This window comes from Panthera onca, chromosome E1 (assembly GCF_046562875.1).
Source record: "Panthera onca isolate mPanOnc1 chromosome E1, mPanOnc1 haplotype 2, whole genome shotgun sequence".
Taxonomy (NCBI): Eukaryota; Metazoa; Chordata; class Mammalia; order Carnivora; family Felidae; genus Panthera; species Panthera onca.
Window position 1 is genome coordinate 58474599 of NC_138352.1, and position 27853 is coordinate 58502451.

Sequence of the window (27853 nt, forward strand, 5' to 3'; positions counted from 1 at the left end):
CCTCCTGGCCCCTGGCGCTGTCGCCCCAAAAGCGTCTCCAGCCACGGGTCAGGGACGGGGATGGGGACTCTAGGAGCACCCCGAGAGTTCTCAAGCAGCGTCTGTGTCTGCAGCCTGGCAAACCCAGTAGCTCGTCAGACTCTCGGATTTTTACCAAGCGCTCAGGTTGTAAACTCTATCTCAGCACCGTTCTAGGTACGCATTTCTCTCTTTACGGTACCTCTTTGTTCATCTTTGCACCTCTGTATGTGAAAACCCACATTTGTCATCTTTCCCCTGAAGTGCGTGACTTTGCCCACGTTTCATCAGGTCGTTTTTTTCTTTTTCCTTTTTGTCTTTAATGTTGATTATTATTATTTTTTTTTAATTTTTGAGAGACACCGACCAGACAGAGACAGAGACAGCACGAGCGGGGGAGGGGCAGAGAGAGAGAGAGGGAGACACGGCATTGGGAGCAGGCTCCAGGCGCCGAGCTGTCAGCACAGTGCCGGACGCGAACTCACAAGCCTCGAGATCATGACCTGAACTGAAGTTGGTGCTTAACCCACTGAGCCACCCAGGTGCCCCCCCCCCCTTTTTTTTTTTCTGATCCCGTTCTGGCATCTCCTATATAATTTGGAGAAAAAACCCTGCCTGTGGTTTCGACTGGCAAATATTTATTCCCCTTTCCATTTTTGTTGTTGTTGTTTTGTTTCTGGATTGTTGTTTCGTTTGTTTTTTTTTAAAGTAGACTCCATGCCCAACGTGGGGCTTGAACGTGAGGCCCTGAGATTGCGAGTGGCATGCTCTACACACCGAGCCCACCAGGCGTCAAAAATATTGTACAGACATGAGGGGTGCCTGGGTGGCTCAGTCGGTTAACCATCCGACTTCTGCTCTGGTCATGAACCCATGATCTCAAGGTCCCTGAGTTGGAACCCCGCCTGAGGCTCTGCGCTGACATCTCGGAGCCTGGAACCTGCTTCAGATTCTGTGTCTCCCCGGGGCGCCTGGGTGGCTCAGTCGGTTAAGCCTCCGACTTCGGCTCAGGTCATGATCTCACACCTTGTGAGTTCCAGCCCCGCATCAGGCTCTGTGCTGACAGCTCGGAGCTCGGAGCTCAGAGCCTGGAGCCTGCTTCGGTTTCTGTCTCTCTCTCTCTCTCTCTCTCTCTCTCTCTCTCAGCCCTTCCCTCACTCACTCTCTCTCTCTCAAAAAATAAATAAACATTAAAAAATTAAAAAAAAAAAAAAAGGATTCTGCGTCTCCCCCTCTCTCTGCCCCTCCCCCACTCACTCTCTGCCTCTCTCAAAAATAAATAAACATTAAAACATTTTTTAAAACTGTACAGACGTGAACATTACATATTCACATTGACCAATGTTTTGTAAAAGTTGGACTACCGGAGTCTGAGTCCTAGGCGGCATTGGGTCCTCTGGAAAGAAGCTGCTGGGACTGAGTGAGGCGTGCAGGAGGTTGATTGGGGGTGCGGGGGGTGGAGGGTTAATAAGATAGAGGGAGGAGGCAGGTGTGGGCAAGGAGGGCCTCAGAGCTCTGAGCAACCGGACAAAGGCTTGGCCAGTCAAAGGGAGGCCTCTGGAAACAAAGATAGCCGGCTAGAGGAGCCCCACATGTGAAAACCCAGTAGAAATGGCCAGCAGAAATGGTCGGGCCCCAGTACCCCATGGAGCCCCGTACCACCCCCACCCCCCACCCCCCCCACTGAGAGCCCCGAGAGAAGCAGTGCCGGCCCCGTGTGCGACCTCCCTGGCCACCACTGTAGCCCCCGCTGCTCACGTGCCGTCGTGCCAGGTCCGGGGTGGCCAAGAAAGGGCCGGCGGGGCCATTTCCTCTGTTGGCTGTCCAGTGGCTCTTATTCCTGCTCGGGCTCGACCCTGATACCCTACGTTCATCTTAGGACTGATGGACAGTCCGGGGCCCTGGTCTCTGACGGTCCCATGGTAAGCATCCGTCTCTACAAGGGCCCAGCAGCATGCCAGGAGCTGCTTTTCAGAAGGCGGAGAGGTCTCTGGCGTCCGGGGCCTGGAGGAGGCCTGGCTCCAGAACCCGAAGGGAGGGCCCCCCTCCCCCCCCCCCCCCCGCCCCCACCATGTGACCCTTCGGCGCCGTGGTGGTTTTGCCATAAACTCCACACAGCATCTCTTCCTTCACAGACCCGCCCGCGGCCGCCAACACGGTGGGGTCCGCCGGATCCTGTGGCCCCAACAGCAGGGCTGCCCCTCTGCACCTCGCAGGCCTTCAGAGCCCTTCTCTCTCTGCTCCGCACCCACCTCCCAAGGTGAGGGTCTTCCACGTCCCGCGGTGCGTGAGCCCAAGCAGGGCGTCTACGTGTGGAATGGGTTGCTTCCAGAACCCACAGAGGCCCACCGGGCCCTGGGTTTCCTTCTCTTTCAGTAGTCCGCGGCGGCGGCGGGTGTATAAAGAGGAAGCAGTTTTTCGGGACTTTGGAGGGGATGTCCCACAACGGGAGTCCTTAAACGCTGTGCTGCCCTGTTTCTTTCACTGTAGGGTTTCCCTCCCTCTCTGACTGCGGGGCACCGGAGTGCCTGTATGTCTTGATGGCCTCTGGTGCGCCAGCCCCCCAGCTCATCCTGTCCCGTCGGTGTGATGCCACAGAGGGGATAGATTCGATACTGGGGTCTCTGGGATGAGCGGGTGGCCCAGGCCCCTTGGCCCCTTAGAGACTCGGGGGCACAGAAGGGGTGACGTTGCCCCAGGGTGGGGGGCAGATGTCAGCCTATAACTAACTAACTGTGCTTTTCTCCCCACCCCCCACCCCCGCAACCCGCCGGCAGACTGTCTATCCTTTGCCCATTTTCTGTTGCCTGTTCAACTGTAGGGTATCCATTCCCAGGAACTCAGAAACGGACGCCTTGCATCAGTTAGCCCAGGGTGTGCTTTGCTGGCAACGGGGTGTGCCCAACCCATGAGAAGAAATCCTCTGCGGGGGTTTTAGAAATTTCAGTTCCGGAGACGATCCCGGATCCCACCATGATTGGTTGCTCCGCTTTCTCTGTCGGGGACCGTAAGGTTTCTCGGGGTAGGGAGGCCCGTCTGCCTCTTTCATACCTAGGCATCTGTCTCTCGGTCTTAGCACATAGCAGTCATTCAAGACATGTTTCCTGAACGCATAAACCCCAATTTGTAACACTCACTCGTTGGTTCCCCCTGCCTTCTATCAGCACCCCAGGAGCCTAACTCAATACTCCAACCATCCAGTCCCAAACGTGCTCAAACTTGCTAGCACTTGGGGAGAAGGAAAAGAAATGAGTGGGAAAGGGGAGGTTCGGAGTCTCATGAGGCTAAGGAGGCATGGAGAGAGATGACATCTTGCTATTTCTGTTGGGACCTGAGGGGACCCATAAAAGGGCACATAACGACACAGGGCAACAGACTAGGAAAACGAGAAGAAATTACGTGGTCGGTGTTCTAGATTTGGGTGTCTCTTCTTTCTTTCCTTCTGTCTGTTTTAGCCTATGAGAGGAAAAGAAGTCTCTTTTTAAGTAGAGAGTGTCACATATTTTTCCTCATGTAGGACACAGTTTTGTAGAAGGAGGTGTATGGATTGGGTGGAGGGATACTGTTGTTAGCTAGATTCATTTTTGTTTATTGTTATTATTTAATTTAAAAAATTTTACGTTTATTTATTTCGAGAGAGCGCGAGCGAGCAGGGGAGGGGGGAGAGCGAGAGAATCCCAAGCAAGATCCGCCCTGTCAGAGCAGGGCCTCACGTGGGGCTCAAACTCACCAACCGTGGTGAGATCATGGCCTGAGCCGAAACCAAACGTCGGACGCCTAACCGACGGAGCCATCCAGGCACCCCTAGATTCCTTTTTTTTTTTTTTTTTTTTTTTTTTTTTTTTTAATAGTCATGGGTCCCCCTCAGCGCTAGGAGAGATTGTAATCCAGATCTGCCCTAAAACATATAGGAGTATAAAAAAGACCCGATGATTACAGGTGGACAGAAACTGCAGGGAAACCCTGGAAATGTCCGCCAACACAAAGGTATTTTTTTAATCAAGAATGTACATTGTGGGGGCGCCTGGGCGGCTCAGTCGGTGAAGTGCCTGACTAGGGCTCAGGTCATGATCATCTATCTCATGGTTCCTGAGTTCCAGCCCCGCATCAGGCTTTCCGCTGTGAGCACAGAGCCTGTTTTGGATCCTCTGTTCCCCTCTTCTCTCTCTGCCCCTCCCCTGCTTGTGCTCTCTGCCTCTCTCCAAACAAACAAAGTTTAAAAACCTTAAAAAAAATAAATAAATAAAAATAAAAAAATAAAAAAGGTGTGTACATCGTGGGTGCTCCACAAATGTATTCCCCGTGAATGGAAAACCTGGGAGAGACAAGTGAGTGAGCAGGAACTCTCCGTTTCCACTGTGGGCACGAGCCACAGCCACTTGTAAATGTAAGGCCTTTCTCTAGTTGTGGCAGCGGACTGTCAAGAAGCCTGAAGGGGAAGCATGTCCCTGACAAGACAGAAAGTGGGTACTTTATACCAGGCGTTGGCCGACTACAGCCGGTACCCCTATTTGGCCCGGTCCGCTCTTGTAAGGTGCACTTTGACAACGGATCGTACATTTTTAAAGGGTTGTAAAAGAAAGAATATGTCACAGAGACCTTTGGGGGCCCATGGAGCCTCAACTTTCTACGATGTGGCTGGCCCTTTAGAGAGAAAGCATGCCCCCCCTCCCGCCGCCCCGGCCCCGGCCCCGGCCCCGGCCCCGGCCCCGGCCCCGGCCCCGGTCTCATACCACCAACGGTGAGGTTAAGAAAACATTTCACCTTTGTGCAGAAGACAAAAGGGAGCACGGTTGAGAAGGTATGTCACTTTGTAGGTATGGACTTCCTACGATGATAACCTTCCGCTTAAAAAGTGACCACCGACTTGGGGCGCCTGGGTGGCTCAGTCTGGTTGGGCCTCTCACTTAGGCTCTCAGACCATGATCTCGCAGTCCGTGGGTTCCGGCCCGTGTCGGGGGGTCTCTCTTTCTCTCTCTGCCCCTCTTCCGCTCACGCTCTGTCTCTTTTTTATTTATTTATTTATTTTTTTAAAAAAAAATTTTTTTTTTTTAACTTTTATTTACCTTTGAGACCGAGAGAGAAACAGCATGAATGGGGGAGGGTCAGAGAGAGAGAGAGGGAGACACAGAATCCGAAACAGGCTCTAGGCTCTGAGCTGTCAGCACAGAGCCCGACGCGGGGCTCGAACTCACAAACCGTGAGATCATGACCTGAGCCGAAGTCGGACGCTTAACCGACTGAGCCACCCAGGCGCCCCGCTCTGTCTCTTTGAAAGACAAGTAAACACTAAAATTAAGACAAAACAAACAAACCACCTGCTTACAGTATTCAGTCATTTACATGCCATAGACCCCACACAGGAGCACGCCCAGGAGACGGAAGTAGTAAGAGAGGTGATCCCATCCCGTGTCGGGCTTGGTCGGACTCCACACCCGTCCAGCCTGGGAGCAAGGATTTGGAAACTTAAGCCCTAACAGCAGGAGTCGTTGCAAACTAACTCCTAGTTGCCACTGCCCAGAAGGTGCAGCTGAGAACAACAGTTTCAGAAAAAGCAAGGCCTCGCGCTATCTTACAGGCGCCCGTCGTGCACGCCAGCCCCGAAGCGAAGAAGAGGAACTGCCAACGCTAGGCGCACCCGCCCGACACCAACACGAGCAGGACCCGAAACACGTTTATAACCGTATGCTGATCTTGAACACCACAAGTACTACCTCCCCCTAAAGGGAGGAGGGCACCGTTCCTGGAAGCACTGCAATACCAGGTCGATGCGCGGAGTGGACGGAGCAAGCTCCTATTCCATCTCCCAGCTCCAAAAATCCATTTAATATATTGTCCTCGGATAGAGGACGTATCAGATATTAAACTGATAAGAACAGATACTACACTTGATCTTAGCCAAAAGGCCGAGAAGCGATACCGGCCGTGCCCGCCTCCCCGCCACCGCCCTGCCCTCATCCACATTGCACTCACGGTGAGCCAGGTCACCCTCCTTCGAGGTCTCACTTCCCTCGCTTCTCGGACTTTGGTATGGGAGCCACACTAGGCAGCAGGCTCTTGTGCAGATTTTTAAATCTCTGCCTTTTAAAAGAGAAATTGTGTTCTCTGTCGTTGCTTCGTCGCGCTCACCCAGAGGCCATTTCTCATTTGAATGCCCCGCCCCTTCCGCGCGGCGAGGTGTAACCGCGCCCACCATTTCCCAGTTCTCTTGAAGGGCTTTGTGGGCTGGAGCAGAACCTAGGTTGAGGCCACGCTCTCAGTTGGTTTAAAGCTTTTGCCTGCGTAAAGGCAGGACCAAGGGGGAGGTGGGGATGGGGGTCTGGGAACTGGGGAGTGTGGAAGGGGGCTGGAGCAGAGTGGTCCGAGTTTGAAGAACGTCGTCCCGTCCCGTCATCACTGTAGGACCCTACGGGGCTTGCTGTATCCAGGGTGCTGGGAACCGAGAAGCGCCCGGCTGAGGTCTCCTGGAAAGGGCTCCAGAGAGAAGTTGGGACCCGAGATTGGGCCCTAACAGGGCTGCTACCCTGCCTTGGTCAGCAGGGCTCTTGGGCACACTACTTGACCCGACCCCAGTCGAGCCTCCAGTGTCCCGGGTCAAGAGGTGGAAACCTTCGTGCCTTCCTGAATGGGGTCGAGGGAGCACGAAACGTAGCTAATGAGGTGACCTCAATTTAAGCCGTCTAGAATATGGGTCCTGGGTCCCACGAGGTACCAGTGAAGGGGCCATCGATTGTGACACTGAAACAACGGAGCGGCAGTACACAATACAATAGGACACGTTGGTTGTTTGGGTCCGACTTGTGCCCAGGGCTTTCTTTTCGGGTCAAACTTGCAAAGTTTACCTACAGATGGAACAGTTGAGACAGAGAGGTTAAGCAATTTGTCCAAGACCACACAGCTTAGTTGGTGGAAGAGGCTGGATAAGGTCTAGGAAGTCAAGAGCTCAGGGCCTGGAAAGAGCACTGGAAAGAAAGAAAGAAAGAAAGGAAGGAAGGAAGGAAGGAAGGAAGGAAGGAAGGAAGGAAGGAAAGAAGAAAGAAAGAAAGAAAGAAAGAAAGAAAGAAAGAAAGAAAGAGAAAAGTTATTCTTGTGTGTCCAGCCCAGGAGGAGACTAAGAGTTGCTGAGCCTGACACACAGGTAGGTGTGCGGGCGCGGACAGGACGGAAGCCCTCTAAACCCAGTTTGCCTAGTGTGACCTAACGTGGACCTTGTCCTCCTCGCTTCACCCTCCCCCTTCAATAAACCATTTGCCCATTGTCCTGTAAACTAAGATGATGAGAATTATTAGAAATAACGACACGTGGGGTGCCTGGGTGGCTCAGTCGGTTAAGCGCCCCACTTTGGCTTTGGTCCTGATCTTCAGGGTCGGTGAGTTGGATGGAGCCCCTCATCCGGCTCTGCGCCAACAGCACAGAACCTGCTTCGGATCCTCGGTCTCCTGCTCTCTCCGCCCCTCCCTCGATCGTGCGCTCATGCGCGCGCTCGCCCCCCCCCCCCCCCAATAAACAAAGAAACAAACATTTTTTAAAAAAGAGGGAATAACAAGACATGTTTGGTACGTAGTATATCTGTGAGAACCAAGCACAGGGAAACACCTCGGGCCATTCACTTCTCTGTAGCTCCTCATCTGGAAAGCGCGAGTACTAACAGCGGGCATATAATCTTAATCTTCCCTCCTCCACTCAGGGCCCCTGTTCTCCCTTACCTGTTTTTTGTTTGTTTGTTTTTGTTCTTTATTCCATAGTCCACAGTTATATTTCCAGTGCTTAGGACAGTACCTGGCATATACTGGACACTTCGTATATTTGGTCAAATAAATGAATGAATAAGTATTATATAATGTGATCTCTACATATGGAAGGTGATCAGCAGACCTCCTGGCTTGTGGTAATTATGACCCTCACTGCGTTCTACCAACTTTCTGCTCGCTTCCACGTTTACCTGGCCATCTTGTGCGTGCGTGCTTATTTATTTATTTATTTATTTATTTATTTATTTATTTATTTATTTATTTAAAGTAGGCTCCATGCCCAACATGGGGTCTGAACTCACGACCTCACGACCCTGAGATCATCGAGAATCCCATGCTCTTCTGACGGAGCCAGCCAGGCGCCCCACCGGGCTCCCTCACGGAACTTCACGGGCATCTTGATCTGTGCAATGAGGTGCCTGGGATGGCAGACATGCGTGTTCTGTCATCGCAAAGGAGTATTTCCCATTGCAAATTAATGGTTTCTCATTCCAGTTCACGCACCGGCTTCTTGTGAGTTTGGTCAAGTTACTGAGTGTCTCTATTCTTTGCCCGCTGTCCTTTAAATTGTTCATCATTTTGCATTTCCACCTCGAGCACAGAGCACACTTCTTCGTATCCGTCCTAGTGTAGGAATTGGGAGTATAAGTCTGACGTTACTTTTTCTGGATGGCTACCCAGCCGTCCCGGCATCCTATACGGAATAGCCCACGGACTGTCAGGTTCAGACGCCACCCTGATCATGTAAAAAAAAAAAAAAAAAAAAAAGTCCTCATACGTATTTAGATATATTTCCGGATTTTTCTTCTCTCTCTCTCTCGTTTTAAAAAGATTTTAGTTTTAAGTAATCTCTACACCCAACGTGGGGCTCGAACTCACAACAACTCCAAGATCAGGAGTCACATGCTCTACCCACTGGCCCGCCAGGCACCCCTGGATTTTTCTATTAAAAATTCTTCTGATAACCTGTTTTTAACATTTTTGATGCAGGCGCGCCTGGACGGCTCAGCTGGTTAAGCAACCATCGGCTCCTGATTTCGGCTCAGGTCACCATCTCACAGTTTGTGAGTTCGAGCCCCTCAATGGGCAGTGCGGAGACTACTTGGGATTCTCTCTCTCTCTCTCTCTCTCTCTCTCTCTCTCTGTCTCTGTCTCTGTCTCTCTCACTCAAAACACAAACATATGCATAAATAAACAAACTTAAAATTTTGATTCAACTGATTCTCCAGTATCACACCTACTCCATGACTGGCACCTGTGGGCCCTGGGTCGGCAAGGGGCATCTGCCAAGCTCTTCCAGTCCTCTTCTGCGGCCATTCAGCTACTACACCCCCACAGAGCCTTGGGGATGCCCACGCACAGCAGGAGGGTGTCTGCCCCCCGCCCGCTGCCGAGGACACCAACTCCAACTCCAGGCGCTCCTGAGTGTTCCCTCCTCAGGCCTGGCAGGGCTGTTGGGTCCCTGCCAGCCCAGGAGGACAGCGTCCTCAAGTCCAATCCCCACCGCATCTGTGTTTTTTTACCTGGCCCTGCGGCAGCCCTGCCTTCATCTTGCTCCTGAGCCAAAATCGGACACTCAACCGACTGAGCCACCCAGGCGCCCCTCCATGGGGTTCTTTTTTGTCCCCTCAGCTTTCACAACTAGTTGAAGAGACCCGGTGGGAGAGACATGCCATTTTGTTTTGTCTGACTTCCCCTCCCCTCCCCTCCGCTCTCAATTCTTCCCCCCTCTCCTTTCCTTTTTCTCCAGTTACACACAAAAGCTTTTGCTTCTGTGACTCCCATCAGAACCCGGTCCGTCTGTCTGACTTGGCAGTGGGCAAGGGAGATTGTTTTTTCTAGCAACGGCTGGCCACGTTAGGGTCACATATACCCTGTTTTTAAAATGACTCCAGGGGCGTCTGGGTGGCTCGGTCAGGTGAGCGTCCGACTCCTGATTTCAGCTTCAGATCGTGATCTCACGGTTCTTGGGTTTGAACCCCATGGCGGTCTTCGCACTGACAGTGCACAGCCTGCTCGGACTTCTTTCTCTTCTTTCTCTGCCCCCCCCCCCCCCCCATTCTCTCTCTCTCTCTCTCTCTCTCTCTCTCTCTCCCTCTCCCTCTCTCACACACACACCCACACACACAAATAAGTAAATAAACTTAAAAAAAAATAAATACAAAAGACCCGAGGTGGGACATTTTACCGCAGTCTCGCCGCTCAAAGCGAGGTCTCCAGATCAGCAGCATTAGGGTCCCGTGAGCATGCTGGAAACGCAGGACCACGGGCTTCTTAACAAGACTCTCCTGGCGCGCGCGCGTGCGCGTGTGGTGTGTGTGTGTGTGTGTGTGCGCGCGCGCGCACGGGACCGTTTGAGAAGTGCTCGGCGACGGCACTTGATGACTGAGGGAGAGAGACCGGCAGAAGCAGCAGATATATTCCTCAGGATCTCCACTCTCACTACCGATATATGCAAACCAATTTCTCTCCACCCTTCTCTCACCCTGACCTTCTGAGTCCCTGAGGAGAGTCTGCAAACGGTTTCTAGAACCTTCTGGTGCCGAGACAGAGAAAAGGAGCCCATGACACACGAGCTAACTTTTTGGTGTTTCTTTTGTTTGAATTGTAAGTGACCGGAAGGCTCCAGGAACTGTGGATGGGATAATAAAAAAGCACAGAAGATACTGAAGGTCATTAATTAGATTCACTTGCATGTTCCTTGAGAGACAGGAGCCGAGAGGTGTGGGACTGTTCACGCTGCATTTCTTTGATGGGGCCGGGCGGTGTTACCCCAAGCCAGCCTGAAAACCCTGGATAGTTACACGTGATCAAGGCAGTTGCAAGGGCCAGCAGAGTACCTGCCCCCCCCCATCCCTCCCCGCCCCCCAACCTCCCGCCCCGACTGCGTTCGGGATCCCGGGGCTAGAATATCAGGGTTTGTGTGCTGGACAGCAAGTTTCATGCCCAGCTAGACTGGATCCATAAAACTAGTTAGACTCCCCCAAGAACCGGGCTTCAAAACTTGCCTGCCATCCTTGGGCACCCACCGTGGGCCGGGCCGGCAAATCCCCACATTGTTCTTTTGGTCTTCCAACAATCCCAAAGAGAAGGTGTTACTTATCGTATTTTACATCCAAAGAGATCCAGGCTGCCGAGGCCCCACCTCCCAACATCCTCAGCTTTCTTGCTCTGCTTCCTCCCACAGAATTAGGGGGACCCTTACTCTTGGCTGGTTGGTTTTGCGTCTTTGCGACTGACGGGTCCTCTCGTTCCCATCCACTTTCTGAGCAAAGTGGATCAATCAGCGTTCACGATCCCCACTTAACGGATGAGAAAAGCACACTTTCAGAAAGAGATTTCAAGCTAACCGGACTTGGGAGACAGACTCAGATGTGTGGGGGGCTGATTCAAGGAGCTGGACACCTGGCTGCTGAGGGCAGAACATTGGGTGCCTGGCCAGGTGTTTAAGATCCAAAGTGGGTTGCCAGGCAGGCAGCCGGCTCCTTTACCTGCACTGCGCCAACCACCTCTAGGGCTGAGTCATCATCTCAGCCCATGAACAGATTTTCTTTTTCTCTTTGGGAGCAGCAGGGGGAAGCAGGGAGCAGCTAAGGGATGGACCCCCCCCCCCCGCCGCCCCCCGCCGCCCCCCGCCGCCCCCCGCCGCCCCCTGTGCCTCAGGACCTCCCAGCACCTTGGGAGTCATCCATCCTGTGCTTAACTTAGATGACAAGAAAACCAAGGTCCTGAGACCGGAAGGTTCAAGGCCATCCAGGTGTCAGACACAAGAGGGTGTGTAAGCCCAGGCTTCCTGTTGAGACCCCCTCAGATGGTAACACTCCATGATGGGGACCGATTTCATCCATCCCTTGTACTTTGACAAGTTCAATTTCTTTTTCTTTCTTTCTTTCTTTCTTTCTTTCTTTCTTTCTTTCTTTCTTTCTTTCTCTCCCTTAAGTTTATTTATTTTGAGAGGGAGGGAGGGAGAGAGAGAGAGAGAGGGAGAGAGGGAGAGAGAGAGAGAGAGATAAAGAAAGTGTGGGAGGGCCGGGGGGGGGGGGGAGGGGGGGGGAGGGAGAATCCCAAGCAGGCTCTGTGCTGTCAGCACAGAGCCCCACCCAGGGCTCGATCCCACAAACCATGAGATGCTGACCTGAGCTGCACTCAAGAGCCCGGCACTTAAACAACTGAACCACCCAGGCGCCCCGGCAAGTCCAAGTTTTTGATAAGTCTAAGATCACAAAACAGAACTGGGTAAAAATTTCCACAACTAATGGAAAAACTGGACTCAAGTAGAATAAATATTAATTACATGAGACTGAATGAGTTGAGGAGGAGGATCATTTTTATGACTTCATTGCTTGTTCTTTAATGTTTTGTGTTTCCAGATTTTTTTTGAAACCTTTTTTATCTTTTCTCTTAAGCTATCGACAATTGGCAAATTATACCTTTGTAAACAAATATGAAACATTTACTTTTTCTCCCTACATGATCCCTCCAGAATTCGGAAAGTTTTCAGCATTCTTCTTTCTTTTCTTTTCTAATTTTTAAAACATTTACTTATTTGTTTATTTTGAGAGAGAGAGAGAGAGAGAGAGAGAGAGAAGGAACGTGAGTCGGGGAGGGGGCAGAGAAAGAGGAGAATGAGAAACCCAGGCAGGCTCCGCGCTGTCAGCCCAGAGCCAGAGGTGGGGCTCAAACTCACCAACTGAGGGTTCATGACCTAGCCGAGACCAGGAGTTGGATGCTTAACTGACTGAGTCACCCAGGCTCCCCTAGATTCATTCAGTTGTTATAATCATGAGTCCTCTTGAGCGCTGGCAGAGATTTTAATCCTGATCTGCCCTAAAACATGTAAGAGTATACGAAAGTCCTGGTGATGACAGGTGGAGGGAAACTGCAGGAACCACGCGTTTAAGGAAGAAACCCTGGAAACGTCCGCCAACACAAAGGTATTTAATGAAGAGTGTACAGTGTGCGTGCTCAACAAATGTACTTAATTAACATGGATGGAAAACCCGGGAGACACAAGTGAGCAGGAACTCTCCGTTTCCACTTTGGTCACGAGCCACAGCCACTTGTAAATGTAAGGCCTTTCTCTAGTTGTGGCAGCGGACTGTCAAGAAGCCTGAAGGGAGGCATCTCCATGACAAGACAGAAAGGTGTTTTATACCAGGGGTTGGCAGACTACAGCCCGCACCCACATTTGGCCCGGTCCACTCTTGGAAGGCGTGCGTCAACAATGGACACTTTTAAGGGGTTGTAAAAGAAAGATATGTCACAGACCTTCCGGGGCCGTGAAGCCTCGACTTTTAACTACGTGGCGACGTCCGACTCGTACCACGAACGTTGATGAGGTTACGAAAACGTCTTACCGGGGCAGAAGGTAAAAAGAAGCGCGGTTCAGGAGATACACCACGTGGGGGTATGGGCTTCCCGCGATGGATCTCGTAGCAGCCTTCCATCGAAGAGAGAACTACCGTTTAAAGACGTCAGCTGTTAAATTTCCACACGCCCCACACAGAAGCACGAGAGACAAAGAGTAGCAGAGATAGGTCCACCTGTAAGACTTGTCACGGGAGTGAGCACCCCTCCCCCCGTACTGCGTGGTACCAAGAACCAGAACCAACAACCAGAAGCACATGCGTTTTCTCCCAAGCTACTTACCAAGGGTAGCAGGTAAGTTCTCGCAAAGCGTACATCACACCTGCCTGCACAGAAAAAGTTCCAAGTTTCCCGAGAGAGAACACAACACAAGCAAGCACTTACAGGAATGATATGTAAAACATGCAAGAACTGACTTTAGATACCACAGAAGTTGTCCCCCAAGCTGGGGGTGCACCGTTCCTGGAAGCACTGCAATACCAGGTCGATGCGCGGAGTGGACGGAGCAAGCTCCTATTCCATCTCCCAGCTCCAAAAATCCATTTAATATATTGTCCTCGGATAGAGGACGTATCAGATATTAAACTGATAAGAACAGATACTACACTTGATCTTAGCCAAAAGGCCGAGAAGCGATACCGGCCGTGCCCGCCTCCCCGCCACCGCCCTGCCCTCATCCACATTACACTCACGGTGAGCCAGGTCACCCTCCTTCGAGGTCTCACTTCCCTCGCTTCTCGGACTTTGGTATGGGAGCCACACTAGGCAGCAGGCTCTTGTGCAGATTTTTAAATCTCTACCTTTTAAAAGAGAAACTGTGTTTCTGTCGACGCTTCGTCGCTCTCACCCAACGCCGTTCCTAATTTGAATTCCCCGCCTTTTCCCGCCCGCGGAGGCGTGGCTAAAGCGGGCCCACCGGACCCCGCGATCGCTTCCGCGCGCCGAGAGTCGAAGCCGCGCCGGGCGGTCGGTCTCCGCTTTTGTGCATAACGGAGACTAAAGACAGGACCAAAGACGATTGGGGGTGCCGTCAAGAGGGGCCTGTGGAAGGGACCTCTTGGCGGAGGGTCTTCTTGAGGAAAGGCAAAGTCGCAAGACCCTTTCCCTAGAAACGCCGAGACCTTACCGTGTTAAGTTGGTCGCACGCCGGCGCAAAGACGACCTTGGTATCTGTCGGTCGAGCAGCTCATTCTGAGTCAGGGGAGCGGCAGGTCTGCGGGAGGGGCTTCCCGGGGCCGGTGGTAGCCTGCCTGCAAGGCGGAAGGCAGGTGGTAGAAAGTGTAGAGCAGGGAGGGGGGCCTGCCACATCTCGGGAGGCGGGGCTGGGCCGCTGGAGGGATTCCCCCTCCCCCCCCCCCCCCATCCCTCCCAGCTCCAGCCCTTGCGTCTATTCCTGCTTCTTTCTGTGAATGAATCCTATCAATAGCTTTTTTAGCCCCTAGCTGCTGGACAGTGCTCAGCACACATGTGGCACCAGAGAAATCTTTGTTGAAAAAAAGAAGTTTCGGGCGCCTGGGTGGCTCGGTGGGTTAAGGGTCCGACTCTTGACTTTGGCTCAGGTCTTGACCTCACGGTTTGTGAGATGGAGCCCCGCATCGGGTTCTTCTCTGACCGCACAGAGCCTGCTTGGGATTCTCTCTCTCTCTCTCTCTCTCTCTCTCTCTCTCTCTCTCCCTCAAAATAAATAAATAAATAAACTTAAATAAAAACTAAGAAAAAAAGAAATTTGGTGAATGAATGAATGAAGTGCACATGAAACGATACATAATGGGCTTCGCTTGCACCTGACCTGACGACATAGGACTCTTTGCGCCTCCTAATCCCAGATCTCTGTTCAGATATGAGTGTATCAGACCATCCTTTTTTTTTTTTTTTAATTTTTTTTTAACGTTTATTTATTTTTGAGAGACAGAGAATGAACAGGGGACGGGCAGAGGGAGACGGGGAGACAGAGACACAGAATCTGAAGCAGGCTCCTGACTGTGAGTCAGCACAGAGCCTGAGGCGGGGCTTGAACCCAGGAACCGCGAGTTCAAGACCTGAGCCCATGTTGGACGCTCAAGCGACTGAGCCATCCGGGGGCCCCTGTATCAGACAGACCATCTTATACTCGCTCATTGGGTTTTGCTGAGAGGGGGGTTGCTATCATCTGAACGCCCCAAGCAATTGTTCATCTCTCTTTGGCTTTCCTGTTCTGCCTGGTGTTCTGGCCGTCCGCGCAGGTGTCTCAGTCCCCGTCTGCAGCTGGATGCACCCCCAGGGCAGGAACGGGGTCTGTCCGGTCTCTGCTCCCAGCACCTGCCCAGGTGTGTCACATCACGTTACAGGAGATTAACGACAAATCAGTTAACAACGAATATTGGTGCAATCCCTATCAAAATAACACCAGCATTCTTCAATAGAGCTAGAAGAAGCAATCCCAAAGTTTGTATGGAACCAGAAAAGACCCCAAATAGCCAAAGCAATCTTGAAAAAGAAAATTGCAGCTGAGGCATCACACTCCCAGACTTCAAGATGTATTGCAAAGCTGTAATCATCTGGACAGTATGGTACTCTTGCAAAAACAGACACTGAGATCAATGGAACGGAATAGAGAACCCAGAAATGGATCCACAAACATATGGCCAGCTAATCTTTGACAAAGCAGGAAAGAGTATCCAATGGAATAAAGACAGTCTCTTCAGCAGATAGTGCTGGGAAAACTGGACAGCAACATGCGGAAAAAGTGGACTTGGACCACTTTCTTATACCACACACAAAAATAAACTCGAAATGGATGAAACACCTTAATGTCAGATAGAAAACCATCAAAATCTTAGAGGAGAAAAAGGCAAAAACCTCTTTGACTTCGGCCGTAGCACTTCTTACTCAACAGGTCTCCGGAGGCAAGGGAAACAAAAGCAAAATGAACTACTGGGACCTTCTGTACTGCAAAGGAAACAATCAGCAAAACTAAAAGCAACTGATTGGATGGGAGAAGATATGTCCAAATGACATATCAGATAAAGGGTTAGTATCCAAAATCTATAAAGAACTTATCAAACTCCACACCCAAAACCAAATAATCCAGTGAAGATACGGGCAAAAGACGTGAATAGACACTTCTCCAAAGAAGACATCCAGATGGCCAATCGACACGTGAAAACATGCTCAACAACATTCATCGTCAGGGAAATACAAATCAAAACCACCACGAGTTACCACCTCACACCTGTCAGAATGGCTAACGTTAATAACTCGGACGACGATAGATGTCGGCGAGGATGTGGAGAAAGAGTATCTCTTTTGCACTGCTACTGGGAATGCAAACTGGTGCAGCCACTCTGGAAAACAGAATGGAGTTTCCTCAAAATATTAACGATAGAAATACCCTATGACCCGACAATTGCACTACTAGGTATTTACCCAAGGGATGCAGGTGTGTTGTTTCGAAGGGGCACATGCACCCCAATGTTTACAGCAACGCGATGGACAACAGCCACAGTATGGAAAGAGCCCAAATGTCCATCAATGGATGATGGATAAAGAAGATGTGGTATATATATATATATATATATATATATATATATATATCTCATATGTATATATATATGATATATATATACACACACACACATATATATGATATATATATATATGATATATATATATATATATACAATAGAGTATTACTCGGCAATTAAAAAGAATGAAATCTTGTCATTTGCAAGTATGTGGATAGAACTAGAGGGTATTGTGCTAAGGAAAATTAGTCTGTCAAGGAAAGACAAATATCGTATGACTTCACTCATATGAGGACTTTAAGATACAAACCACATGAGCATAAGGGAAGGGAAGCAAAAATAATATAAAAACAGGGTGGGGGACAAAGCATTAGAGACTCATAAATATGGAGAACAAACAGAGGGTTACTGGATGTGTTGGGGGGGGGGGAATGGGCTAAATGTGTAAGGGGCATTAAGGAATCTACTCGTGAAATCATTTTGCAGTATATGCTACTAACTTGGATGTAGTTAAACAATGAATAATTAAATTAAATTAAATTAAAATTAATTTAATTAAAAATAAAATAAAATAAATATATGCAACCCAGACCACAGAAAAAGTACTTTTTTTCTAAAATATAAAGAGCTCCTGCAAATAATTATAACAGACAAACCATATAGTGAAAAAAAAAAATGGACAAAGGCCAGGCACAGACAATTCACAGAAAACAAAAAGTGTTTTTTTTTTCTTTTTTTCTTTTTAGTTTATTTATTTTCAGAGAGAGAGACAGAGCACTTGTGTACAAGTGGGGGCGGGGGGCAGAAAGAAAAGGAGAAGAAGAGAATCCTAAGCAGGCTCCGTACTGTCAGTGTGGAGCCTGATGTGGGGGTCTAACTCAGAAACTGTGAGATCATGACCTGAGCTGAAATCAAGAGTTGGACACTTACTCAACTGAGCCACCCAGATACCTCCAAAAAGTGGTTCTTAAGCTGACATAAAAAATTAAATAAAAACTACAGCAAGATATATTTTTTTCCTTCCCTTGCCCTTCCTGTCCTGCCATTCCCTTATCCTCCCAGCTGGGCTTGCTGCAAACCTTACTGTCTACCCTGACCAGGAAAGTCTGGCCAGCCTCCAGGTGCAGGAGGCCAATATGAGCCTTGGGTCAGGAGTTCCAATTCAGAAGCCAAGAAACTTGTTCATGGGGCTCAGCTTACCCTGTGACTTTTTTTTCTTTTCTTTTTTTTTTTTTTTTTTTTAGTGTCCCTGTGTGTGAGTCAGGTGCTGTTTATGACACATTCTTGGTTACAATCTTACTTAGTCTTAAAAAAACACATTTAAAAAAAAAAATTTTTTTTAACGTTTATTTATTTTTGAGACAGAGAGAGACAGAGCATGAATGGGGGAGGGTCAGAGAGAGGGAGACACAGAATCCGAAACAGGCTCCGGGCTCTGAGCTGTCAGCACAGAGCCCGACGCGGGGCTTGAACTCACGGACCGCGAGATCATGACCTGAGCCGAAGTCGGCCGCTTAACCGACTGAGCCACCCAGGCGCCCCCAAAAAACACATTTTTTAAAAAAGGTAAACTTTACCCCCAAGGTAGGGCTTGAACTCACAACTCTGAGATCAAGAGTCACATGCTCTACTGAGTGGGCCAACCAGGAACCCCTCATTTAATCTTTACCATACTCTTGGGCAGTGTTATCATTCCCATGTCTCAGAGAAGAAATCCAGCTCACAGAAGCTACCTGACTTACCCTGGATACTTCCAAAGGTCTTCCAGGTCCAAAGTTCTTCCCACTAGGCCAGGCAGCCAGCTGTCAGACAAAACCCTTAGCTCATTCATTCCTTTATCTAACAATAATTTGCTGAGTGCCTATGATGTGCTAGGCCCATTAGAGGCTTGGGATTATAACAGATCTCTGTTGTAGTTTTGCAGAACATTTAAAACACTCCTCATCAGGGAAAATATACAGCCTTTACAGTAACTCTCTCAGACCCGTGCTACTCAAAGTGTGGTCTGTGAGCAACAGTATCTGCACCACCTGGGAGCTGGTTAGGAATCAGAATGTTGGGTACCACATCAGACCTACTTACTGGCTTAGTTTGCTATGGCTGCCATGACAAAGTTCCATAGATCAGGTGCTTAAATAACAGAACTGTCTTTTCTCACAGTTGAGGAGGCTAGAAGTCCCAGTTCAGCATCCAGCCTGGTAGGGCTCTGGTTAGGGCCCTCTTGCCTCAGAGATGGCCACCTTCTCTACATGGTAAAGACACAACATGCTCTGGTGCCTCTTATAAGGGAACTAATCCCATCACAAAGGCCCCATTCTCATGACCGTATCTAACCTAATTACCACCCCCAAAGGCCTCAGTTCAAAATACCATCACATTAGGGGGTAGGGCTTCAATATATAAATAGAGTGGGGCACAATTCAGTCTATAGCACCTACTGAAACAGAATCTGCATGAACTGGAGATTCATATGTACATGAAATACTGAAAAGTGATGCTCTAAGTCACATACTTTGGAAAAGAAATGGCAGTCAACGACCAATTTGTACGTGTCACTTTGTGTGTTATCTGAGGAAGATATTTCGTATCCAACTGGCGTCCTGGGTCAATTTCTTTGTTGTTATTGGTTGAGATAAACTAATTTAATATCATTATCATACTAGCTGCCAGGTATTGAGGTCTTTGTATGAGTGCTTTGATGAATGCTTCACACATTTAACCTTATTTACTTCTCATAACAACCATGCGAGTTAAGTATTAGCTCATTTGGCAGATGAAGAGGTTAAGGTTGGAAAGATAAATAATTTGCCCAAGGACTCGGAAAATGTTAAAGTCAGGGTTGGAACTCATCTTCCAAGCCAGTGGTCCTCATAGTGTGGCCCCCAGACCAGTACCATCAATATTACCTGAGAACTTGCTATAAATGAACATTTTTTTAAATGCACGTTTTAAAAGATTTTTTTAACATTTATTTTATTTGAGAGAGAGAGCATGCAAGGGTGAGTGGGGGAGGGGCAGAGAGAGGGAGACAGAGGATCTGAAGCAGGCTCCATGCTGGGAGCACAGAGGCTGACTTGGGGCTCGAACTCATGAACCATGAGATCGTGACCCGAACTGAAGTCGAGTCGATTGCTTAACTGAATGAGCCACCCAGGTGCCCCTAAATGCACATTGTTAAAAAAAAAAAAAAAAGTAGTCTCCGTGCCCAACACGAGACTTGAACTCACAACCCCGGGATTAAGAGTCGGATGCTCTATTGACTGAGCCAGCCAGGTGCTCCTAAATGCACATTTTGGGGCCTGTGAGCCTGACACCGACCGAATCAGAAATTCTGGAGGTGGGACTTAGCAATCTGTGTTTTATTAAGCCCTCTAGATGATTCTGATATACTCTTAAACTTGAGAACCACTTTTTGAAACCACACTCCCTCTCAGTGTATTCAAGACAACATGGAGGGCTTGGCAGAGAAACCTCCCATCAGATGAGAAAGACCGAATCAAACATATGAGGTCACCGGGGATTGGCCCCTGTTGTGAATGCTCGAAGCAGCCCCACCTGGCTTGGATAACTGAGCTGTCACCCTGTTCCCTCTGGAGCATGGACCCGGCTTTCTCCCTTTGCTCCTCTTCTCTGCCTTTCTAAGTTTGGTTGTTCCTTGTTTCCAGGACATTATCACTCTCCTGGGGCTCCCGCTCCTGTTTCTTGCTGACCACCCAAAGCCCCTCCCCCAGCCAAGGCCTCCCCTGAGTGCCAGGCTCCTGTGCAAATGGACACTGCACATCCACCCCACGTGGATCTGTCCCCACAGACACTGAAAAATGGCTACAACTTCATAAGTTCCCCAGCCTTCCTCCTGCCTCAGCCTTCTCTGCACCTGTCATTAGGGCCTCAGTCACAGTATGGCAAATGTAATTGAAATTAGATTTCCTGCTCAAATAATGTTCATTTACATCTGGTCCACCTCCACAGAAAAACTTGAAGAGGGTGGGTTTTTCATTCCCAACCTCGAACTGTAGGAAAGGCCCTATCTCGAAGGAAGACTTCAGAAGGAGGTAGAGGAACCTGTGTATTTAACCCCCCGACTCCTCCACTTTTCTTCAGGGATCAGGCAGTGACAAGCATATCCACCAGGGGGCAGCATCTACTGCTTTCTAACCCTGAGGCTGGGCCCTGGGACTGGGACTGGGTTTGGGGAGTCTTGAATCTGAAAGCGTAGCCTGTAGGGGAGAAGGGTGCCTGTGGGGCCCTTAAACACACATTTTTCCCCCCCACATTCATTCTAAGAGGTAGGGTGTGTTTTCTCCCTTTTGTTCTTGAGGAAACAAAGCTGGGATTTGAAAAATGGGTCTTTGTGGGGTGGCTGGCTGGCTCAGTGGGTAGAGCACGCCACTCTTGATCTCAGGGTTGTGAATTCCAGTACCACGCTGGGAGTAGAGTTGATTTAAAGAAAAAGAAACAAACAATGAAATATGCGTCTTTGTGATTCCCAAGCTGCCAGCTGCTTCTTGGGCATCCGTCTTCTTCACTCCTGCAGACTCCTCTCCTCCCTTCATTTGTGCCCTGAGACAGGTTAGGGTGCTGTGGGGAAAAGGATGTCTTCAGCCATTTCCTCAATGAGCTCCTTCATCCCCTATCATCTGCTATTCCTGAGTATGGGTTATCAGTGGGGTAGGGACCTGGAATCACCATACCCCCTTTGTTACATGCTGAGGAAACCTAGGCTCCCGATGGGGGGTAAGACTTTTCTAAGCCAGTCTACTAGTGAGGGACAGGACTCCCCATGACTCTCAGCCCAGGGTTTCAGCATGCCAGGCTGAGGGGGTCTTCTCTCTCCAGTGTCATCTGCACCCCTGGCCTCTGTTTTTCCTCCTCTCAGAAGACCCTCATCCTCAATTAAGACCTGAGAGTTCGACACTACCCAGACTTTGCCCAGAAATGCAGCGTTTTATGGGTGTTCCTGGCTAACCCACTATCAACAGAACCCCCAAGGGCTCAGGAACCCCAGACCAGGAAACTCCCAGGCTAAGGGTGGATGCTCGGTTCCCATACTCAGGGACACCCCTCAGTACATCAATCACTCTGTTACGCATTCATGAATTCCTGCAAGGTTTCCTGACTGCCTCTTATGTGCCAGGCACAGTGCTGGGCACCTGAGAGCTATAGATGACAAGAACCAGCTCCTGGGCTCAAGGCTTAGTCTGGTGTGGAGACAGCTCTGAGGAAGAACAATGACAAAGCCGCTGGAATTTCATCCAGGAATGGGAGCAGGGGAGGGGCAGAGAGAGGTAGACATAATCTGAAGCAGGCTCCAGGTTCTGAGCTGTCAGCACAGAGCCCGACATGGGGCTTGAACTCGTGAATTATGAGATCATGACCTGAGCTGAAGTGGGACGCTTAGCTGACAGCCACCCAGGCACCCCTGCAATGATATGCTTATTCATTGCCTGTCTCTCCTCACTCCCCACTATAATGTACATTCCATGCAGGCAGGTCCTTATCCTGGGCTGTGTGCTCTGAATCTAACAGGCCCTCCATATATGATTGTTCAATGGACGAATGTTCAAATGTTCTCTGTAGTGAATACCCCAATACAGTAGGTCTTGGGCTGTGATCTTGTGTAGAGAAAGGGGTGCAGAGGTGAGACTGCCAGGAAGGAAGATGGTCATTAATGGAAGAAGGCTTCCAGGGTGGAGGGGGGTGGGGGGAGGGAACTGGAGCTCCTATTTAAAGGGGACAAATTGGGGTAGGCCAATGGCTCAGTGCTGCCCTGACAAGCTGGGCCCCTTCCTTCACCTCTCCCTGCCCCACCTCCTCCTTCCCATTTGTTCATCAACACCTCTGGCAAACAAGAAAGATGAAGGTGGGCTGGGATTGCCAGCTTCATTGCTTTTATGAGATAATCAGGTGACAACTTCCATGGTGGCTGTGAGGCCCAGGAGATACAGGAGAAATGTTCAAGAAGTTTCAAAGGTTGCAGAAGAAACATAAGGTGATCTGTGTGTTTTTTGCTTCTGTATGTTTTCAGTTTCACAGCCATTGCAACATTTGCTCAGAGCCAAGTTTGGCCAATTTCTAGCAGGGTGACCTTGGACAAATTACCTAACCTTTCAGTGTTTCTGTTTCTTCTTTTTGGAGTAACCATACTTACTTCTTGGGTTGAGTTGTGTATTAAAAAAGGAAAAGTATGGGGCACCTGGCCGGCTCAGTTGGCAGAACATGGGGCTCTTGAGTTCAGACATGGGGTCATGAGTTCAGGCCCCAGGTTGGGTGTAGAGCCTACCTAAAAAAAAAAATAAATAAAATGAAAACTTTAAGAAAATTGAAAAGGAAAAGTATGCAGAATTCTCAGACCAGAGCCTGGCATGCAGTGGCCACTCAACACGGTACTGGTTTCCAACTTCGTGGACTACTCTGTCTTCCCCTTTCCTAACAGAGGCCACCTCTGTGTTTTAGCTCCAGTGGCAATCTGCCACACACTAACATGGAACGTGATGCTAATTTCCTAAGGTCTTGATGTTTTCAGGGATTCAGGGAGGCTCCCTGCGTTGCTGGGACATCAGGTGGCTGGGTCTGTAGGAGGGAGGGGAAGAAGGAGGTCACAAGGCAGTCTGGTGGTAAACAGATGGGAGGTTAGCAGGCAGGAAACGGCTAGGTCCTCCCGTCTAGCTGTGACTTCCCCTACTCTTTTTCTTTCTTTCTTTCTTTCTTTCTTTCTTTCTTTCTTTCTTTCTTTCTTCCTTTTTAAACATTTTTAAAAGTTTATTTATTTTGAGGGACAGAGTGTGTGAGCCTGAGAGAGTGCACGCAAGGGGAAGGGGCCTAGAGAGAGGGACACAGAATCCCAAGCAGGCTTCTCAGTGTCAGTATAAAGCCCAACTCAGGGCTCGAATCCGCAAACCGTGAGATCATAACCAGGGCTGAAGTCAGATGCTTAACTGACTGAGCCACCCAGGTACCCCCTCCGCCACTCTTTTTCTGATCTCCCTAAAATATAACCTTTAAAATAGCTTAATATTGAATCACATAATAAATGTAAGAATCCAGCCTCCTGGCAAAAATGGAAATATTCAAGTCACAATCTTATTCTCCCTTGATCTTCCTCCCCTCCTTCAGTTTAACCTACCTCCCTGAGGGTCATCACTGATATTCTTTTGGTCACACTGTCCCCTGGTGACATCTCCTTTTAAGGGCTGCCCGGAGTGTATCAGGCTGAAATGGCTGGGGGATGCCACTCAATCCTGTCTCTTCCTCACCAATCCCACACAGGACTCATTAACTTACAGAAACCTTTCCAAAAGCTTCCAGTTCACAGTGTCTGTCTCTCCTCTGAAGTCCTACAAGGACATATCTCAGATTTACAAAGGTCCAGTGTTCCTTGCAGTGGCCAGTCTTATTTTGTTTTGTTTGTTTTGTTTTTTTTTTTCACTAGAGTGTGAACCCTATGAGGCCAGGCTATATTCCCATAGTCTCTCTGGCAGAGCACACAGTATGAATGAGGTCAATAAAGTCCTATGGAGTGAAGAATTCTCTCTTTAACTATTTGAACAAGGGGGCCCTTGGGGTATCTGCTTCTGGTCAGCACTCTAACCAGCACCTGAAGGATTTCTGCTCAGGATGCCTAACCTATAGCCTCCTTAATGAGAGAGAACGAATAGCTATGCCATCAGGGGCCCAGACCAGACTCAGTTCCTAGGTTAGCCACTTCCTGACTAGGCGACCTTAAGACAAGTCACTGAACCCTTCGCAATTTTCTTTCCCCGTAGAATGCAGACAGCACCAGTCCCCACCTCACGGGCTGCTGTGAGGATAAACAGTGGTAATGGGTTTAGGCTTAAGCTGTCTTATGAGGTTCCAGGTTTACACAGGTTTGAACACTGACTTAGGAAAGATAAAGAAGTAAGATTCGTCAGTATCTCCAGTAGACCCTGGCGGAGGGAGTGTACATGTGGAGTGTCTCTCTCTCTCTCTCTCTCTCTCTCTCTCTCTCTCGGGGAGGAGGATGCCGTGATATAGAGTACTAAACTCTTCGCCTCTCCTTCCTAGTTAAACGCTGCCACATTTGCCTCTCCCATTTTCCATCCCGAGTTTACCTCCAAATATTAGAATATGGTAGAAGAGATCAAATAAAACGGTCACCAATTGACCATACGTCCATCCATGTGTTGTCTGGGTTGCAGTGCACGTATCTCCCTGCCCCGCCCCTCCCCGCCCTTCCCCGCTGCCGCGGGACTGCTGATTGGCCCAGGCTGCGTGACGTCAAGGGGGTTTTTAAGGACGAGTCCCAGGACCGCTCCGCAGTGGCGGCGGTGGCGGCGCGGTGGCGGCGCGCAGGCGGCGGCCACCGGGGTGGTTCGCTTGGAGTCGGGTGGCTAGTCCGGAGAGACGCGGGGAGAGTGCCGCTGACGGAAGGTAAAGGGGCTGTTCTGGCGGTGCTGAGGTGGCCCTGGTGCGGGACCTGGGGAGCTGGAGTCGGCGATCCGAGCCAGGCGAAGTGTTACGGGACGGTGGGAAGGGGGTCGCGGTGTAAGGAGAGGCGTGTCAACTGCCTGGGGACGTGGAGGGCTGGTGGGAACGGGCCTTACTCTCTGTTCTCAGCGCCCGTACCCTAACTCTTAATTTGGGAGCTCTGCCCGACCTGCCCATTCCTGCGAAGATTTTCGCCTGGGGAATAAGGGTCTGTGCGCCTGCTACCGCGCCACGAGAGCTCGGGGAAGAGGCTTGGGAAGCCAACCGTCGAGGTCTCACCCCCCACCTGTGTCCAGGACCCGGGGGTTTCTCTAGGTCTCATCGCCCCTGAGAGACGGGAGCACCTCTGTTACACTTGTAGCTGCTTATGCTTAAAAAACAAAACAGAACAAAACAAAACATGGAATTTTAAAAAAGAAGGATGGGCGGCAGATTTAGGAAAGGATCTAGAAGTTGCAAATTTCGTGTTTATTGTTAAATGTCCCCCTTTTTCTCCCATGACCTTTCCTTATTCAGATAACCCAGCTGTGGTCTCCAGAGCCTGCAGATCGAAGCCACGTCCTTGCTTCTACCGTGTGCCCCAAGACCTGTACCTTAGCTGCAGCTCACCATGGGGAACCACTTGACAGAGATGGCGCCCGCTGCCTCCTCTTTCTTGCCCCACTTCCAGGCCCTGCACGTCGTGGTCATTGGGTTGGACTCTGCAGGAAAGACCTCGCTCCTTTACCGCCTCAAGTTCAAGGAGTTTGTCCAGAGCGTCCCCACCAAAGGCTTCAACACAGAGAAGATCCGGGTGCCCCTGGGAGGGTCCCGCAGCATCACCTTCCAAGTGTGGGATGTTGGGGGGCAAGAGAAGCTGCGGCCCCTGTGGCGCTCCTACACACGTCGGACAGATGGGCTGGTGTTTGTGGTGGATGCCACCGAGGCTGAGCGCCTGGAGGAGGCCAAGGTGGAGCTGCACCGAATCAGCCGGGCATCGGACAACCAGGGTGTGCCTGTGCTGGTGCTGGCCAACAAGCAGGATCAGCCTGGGGCACTGAGCGCGGCAGAGGTTGAGAAGAGGCTTGCAGTGCGAGAGCTTGCGGCAGCCACGCTCACCCACGTGCAAGGCTGCAGCGCTGTGGATGGGCTGGGCTTGCAGCCGGGCCTTGAACGCCTGTATGAGATGATCCTCAAGAGGAAGAAGGCAGCCCGGGTAGGCAAGAAGAGACGGTGACCCGAGGCTGTCCCCTCCTCAGCAGTAGGGGTCTCCATACTTGGACAGCCAGGCGGAGCGTGCGGCCCGTCACTCAGCTCTGGGGTGCGGGACCTGTCCACCTCAGTGAAGGACCAAGGAGCACATTGGGGGGTCCTGTTTTGGTGCAGCACTGGGGAGGGGATGGGAGAGGGGAGGTCTCATGTCCTTCCTGCATCCTCACCTCCGGAGAAATGGGGGCTGCAGGACTGGGGAGGCTTAAATGTAAACTGTGACTCTACCTCGACCCCATTTCTTCTTTTTCTTCTCTGGCTTTTCGATTAGATATGTTTTGGGGCAAAAGAAGGTTGTTTGGAGAATGCATCTGGGATGAATGAGGGTTATCCCTCCCCTGACCCCCCCCCCCCAAACTGGGGTGTCTCTGCAGGCTGCTTTTCTAGGGATGCTAGTCACAATAGTCTTTATTTTTGTGTCTGTGTGAATGTGCCAAGACCCCCTCCACATTTGTAGATCCACAACTGTTTTTATAAGCTGTGTGTGTCCTCTGTATTATTATTAACTATTTTTTAGCATTTGCATATAAGTTATTAAAGACTGATGATGCTGTAGCTCTGACCTTGGTCTGGCATTTTTCTCTCTCCTTACCTAGCCCCAGGAGTAGTCCTGGATTTCTATGTGGGTGGCAGGAATGGGGAGGGGGAGCCTATCTTGAAGCTGAACTTGCAAAGGAAACACTCCTCTAAAAATTAGATTGTGTGTTTATGGGATGGCTGGTGGAAATTGTAGATGGAGTTGAAACGCCCTCCCACCTCCCAAGCTATTACCTGATTTCTGCAGTTTTGGGGGTACCCCTTCTTTCTCCTGCTTTCCTCCCCTCCCCTCCTCCTCTGGCTCTTACTTGCCCCTCATAACAGCTGGTCCTTGGGGACACTTCTAGGTCTATATAGGTAAATCCTCAAGGAGCCATTCTGTTCTCATCCTCCCCCACTCCCCAGCAAATCCCTTCCCTCCCCCCCCCTCCCCCCCCCCCCCCCCCCCCGCCCCATTCCCAGATCAGGCTGATCTGATTTTTTTTTCCACCTTGGGGATCCTGTGAGAATGGAAAGTAATTCCTTCCTGGCTTTAAGCCATCTCTGTGTGCTCAGTCCTGCTGACTGCAACTCACCAGTGGTGGCAGTGGCAGCGGCTGGTGCTGGGGAGGTCTGGGCTGGATTGAGCCAGCCTGGCCCTGGTGACTAAGCCGTGAGTTGCTCAGCTCTGGGAATGGTAGCTGTTCCCACAAGAGGGGCTGTAGTAGCAGTGGGTGTTTGTGCCTGGTGGGAATGTGGACTGCTAGACTCCCACCCCCCCACCCCCCGGGGAGGAGGGGGAAGGTGTAGGCCACCAAGAGCAGTGATAAGAATAAAATGCTAATGTTTTAGAGGCCGAGGGCCTCTGCCCAGACTTTCAAATCCGTCCCCTCCACCAAACCCAGGGCCAGCTGAGTCTGAGATGATGAACAATCAGACCCTCTTAAGCCGGGATGGGAGTAGTGAATAAATACCAAGCACAAT

At 50.2% G+C, this 27853-nt stretch overlaps 1 protein-coding gene, 1 long non-coding RNA gene and 2 other non-coding genes across 8 annotated transcripts; 1 reads left to right on the top strand and 3 right to left on the bottom strand.

Annotated features, from left to right (window-relative positions):
- Positions 1-5745: 5745 nt before the first annotated feature.
- LOC132674412 (U2 spliceosomal RNA) lies at positions 5746-5936 on the bottom strand. The gene has a single exon (XR_013552329.1). It is a non-coding gene; the product is annotated as a U2 spliceosomal RNA (small nuclear RNA).
- Positions 5937-7725: 1789 nt separating this feature from the next.
- Positions 7726-14477, bottom strand: LOC132674330 (uncharacterized). Of its 5 annotated transcripts, none has more exons than XR_013551929.2 (4): positions 14258-14477; positions 13829-13932; positions 12457-13227; positions 7726-8505 (listed from the first exon to the last, which is right to left on the bottom strand). It is a non-coding gene; the product is annotated as an uncharacterized LOC132674330 (long non-coding RNA). The 5 variants fall into 5 exon arrangements; XR_014136092.1 differs by lacking the exon at positions 7726-8505 and adding exons at positions 10082-10154; positions 10261-11071 and having other exon boundaries at positions 13829-14476; XR_013551930.2 differs by lacking the exon at positions 13829-13932 and having other exon boundaries at positions 14263-14477.
- Positions 13583-13773, bottom strand: LOC132688689 (U2 spliceosomal RNA). The gene has a single exon (XR_013552326.1). It is a non-coding gene; the product is annotated as a U2 spliceosomal RNA (small nuclear RNA).
- Positions 14478-24955: 10478 nt separating the features above from the next.
- On the top strand, positions 24956-26915 carry ARL4D (ARF like GTPase 4D). The gene is made up of 2 exons (XM_060645974.3): positions 24956-25048; positions 25622-26915. The coding sequence occupies exon 2, from the start codon at positions 25716-25718 to the stop codon at positions 26319-26321; it is 606 nt and encodes a 201-aa protein (XP_060501957.1). The 5' UTR covers positions 24956-25048; positions 25622-25715; the 3' UTR covers positions 26322-26915.
- Positions 26916-27853: the final 938 nt, after the last annotated feature.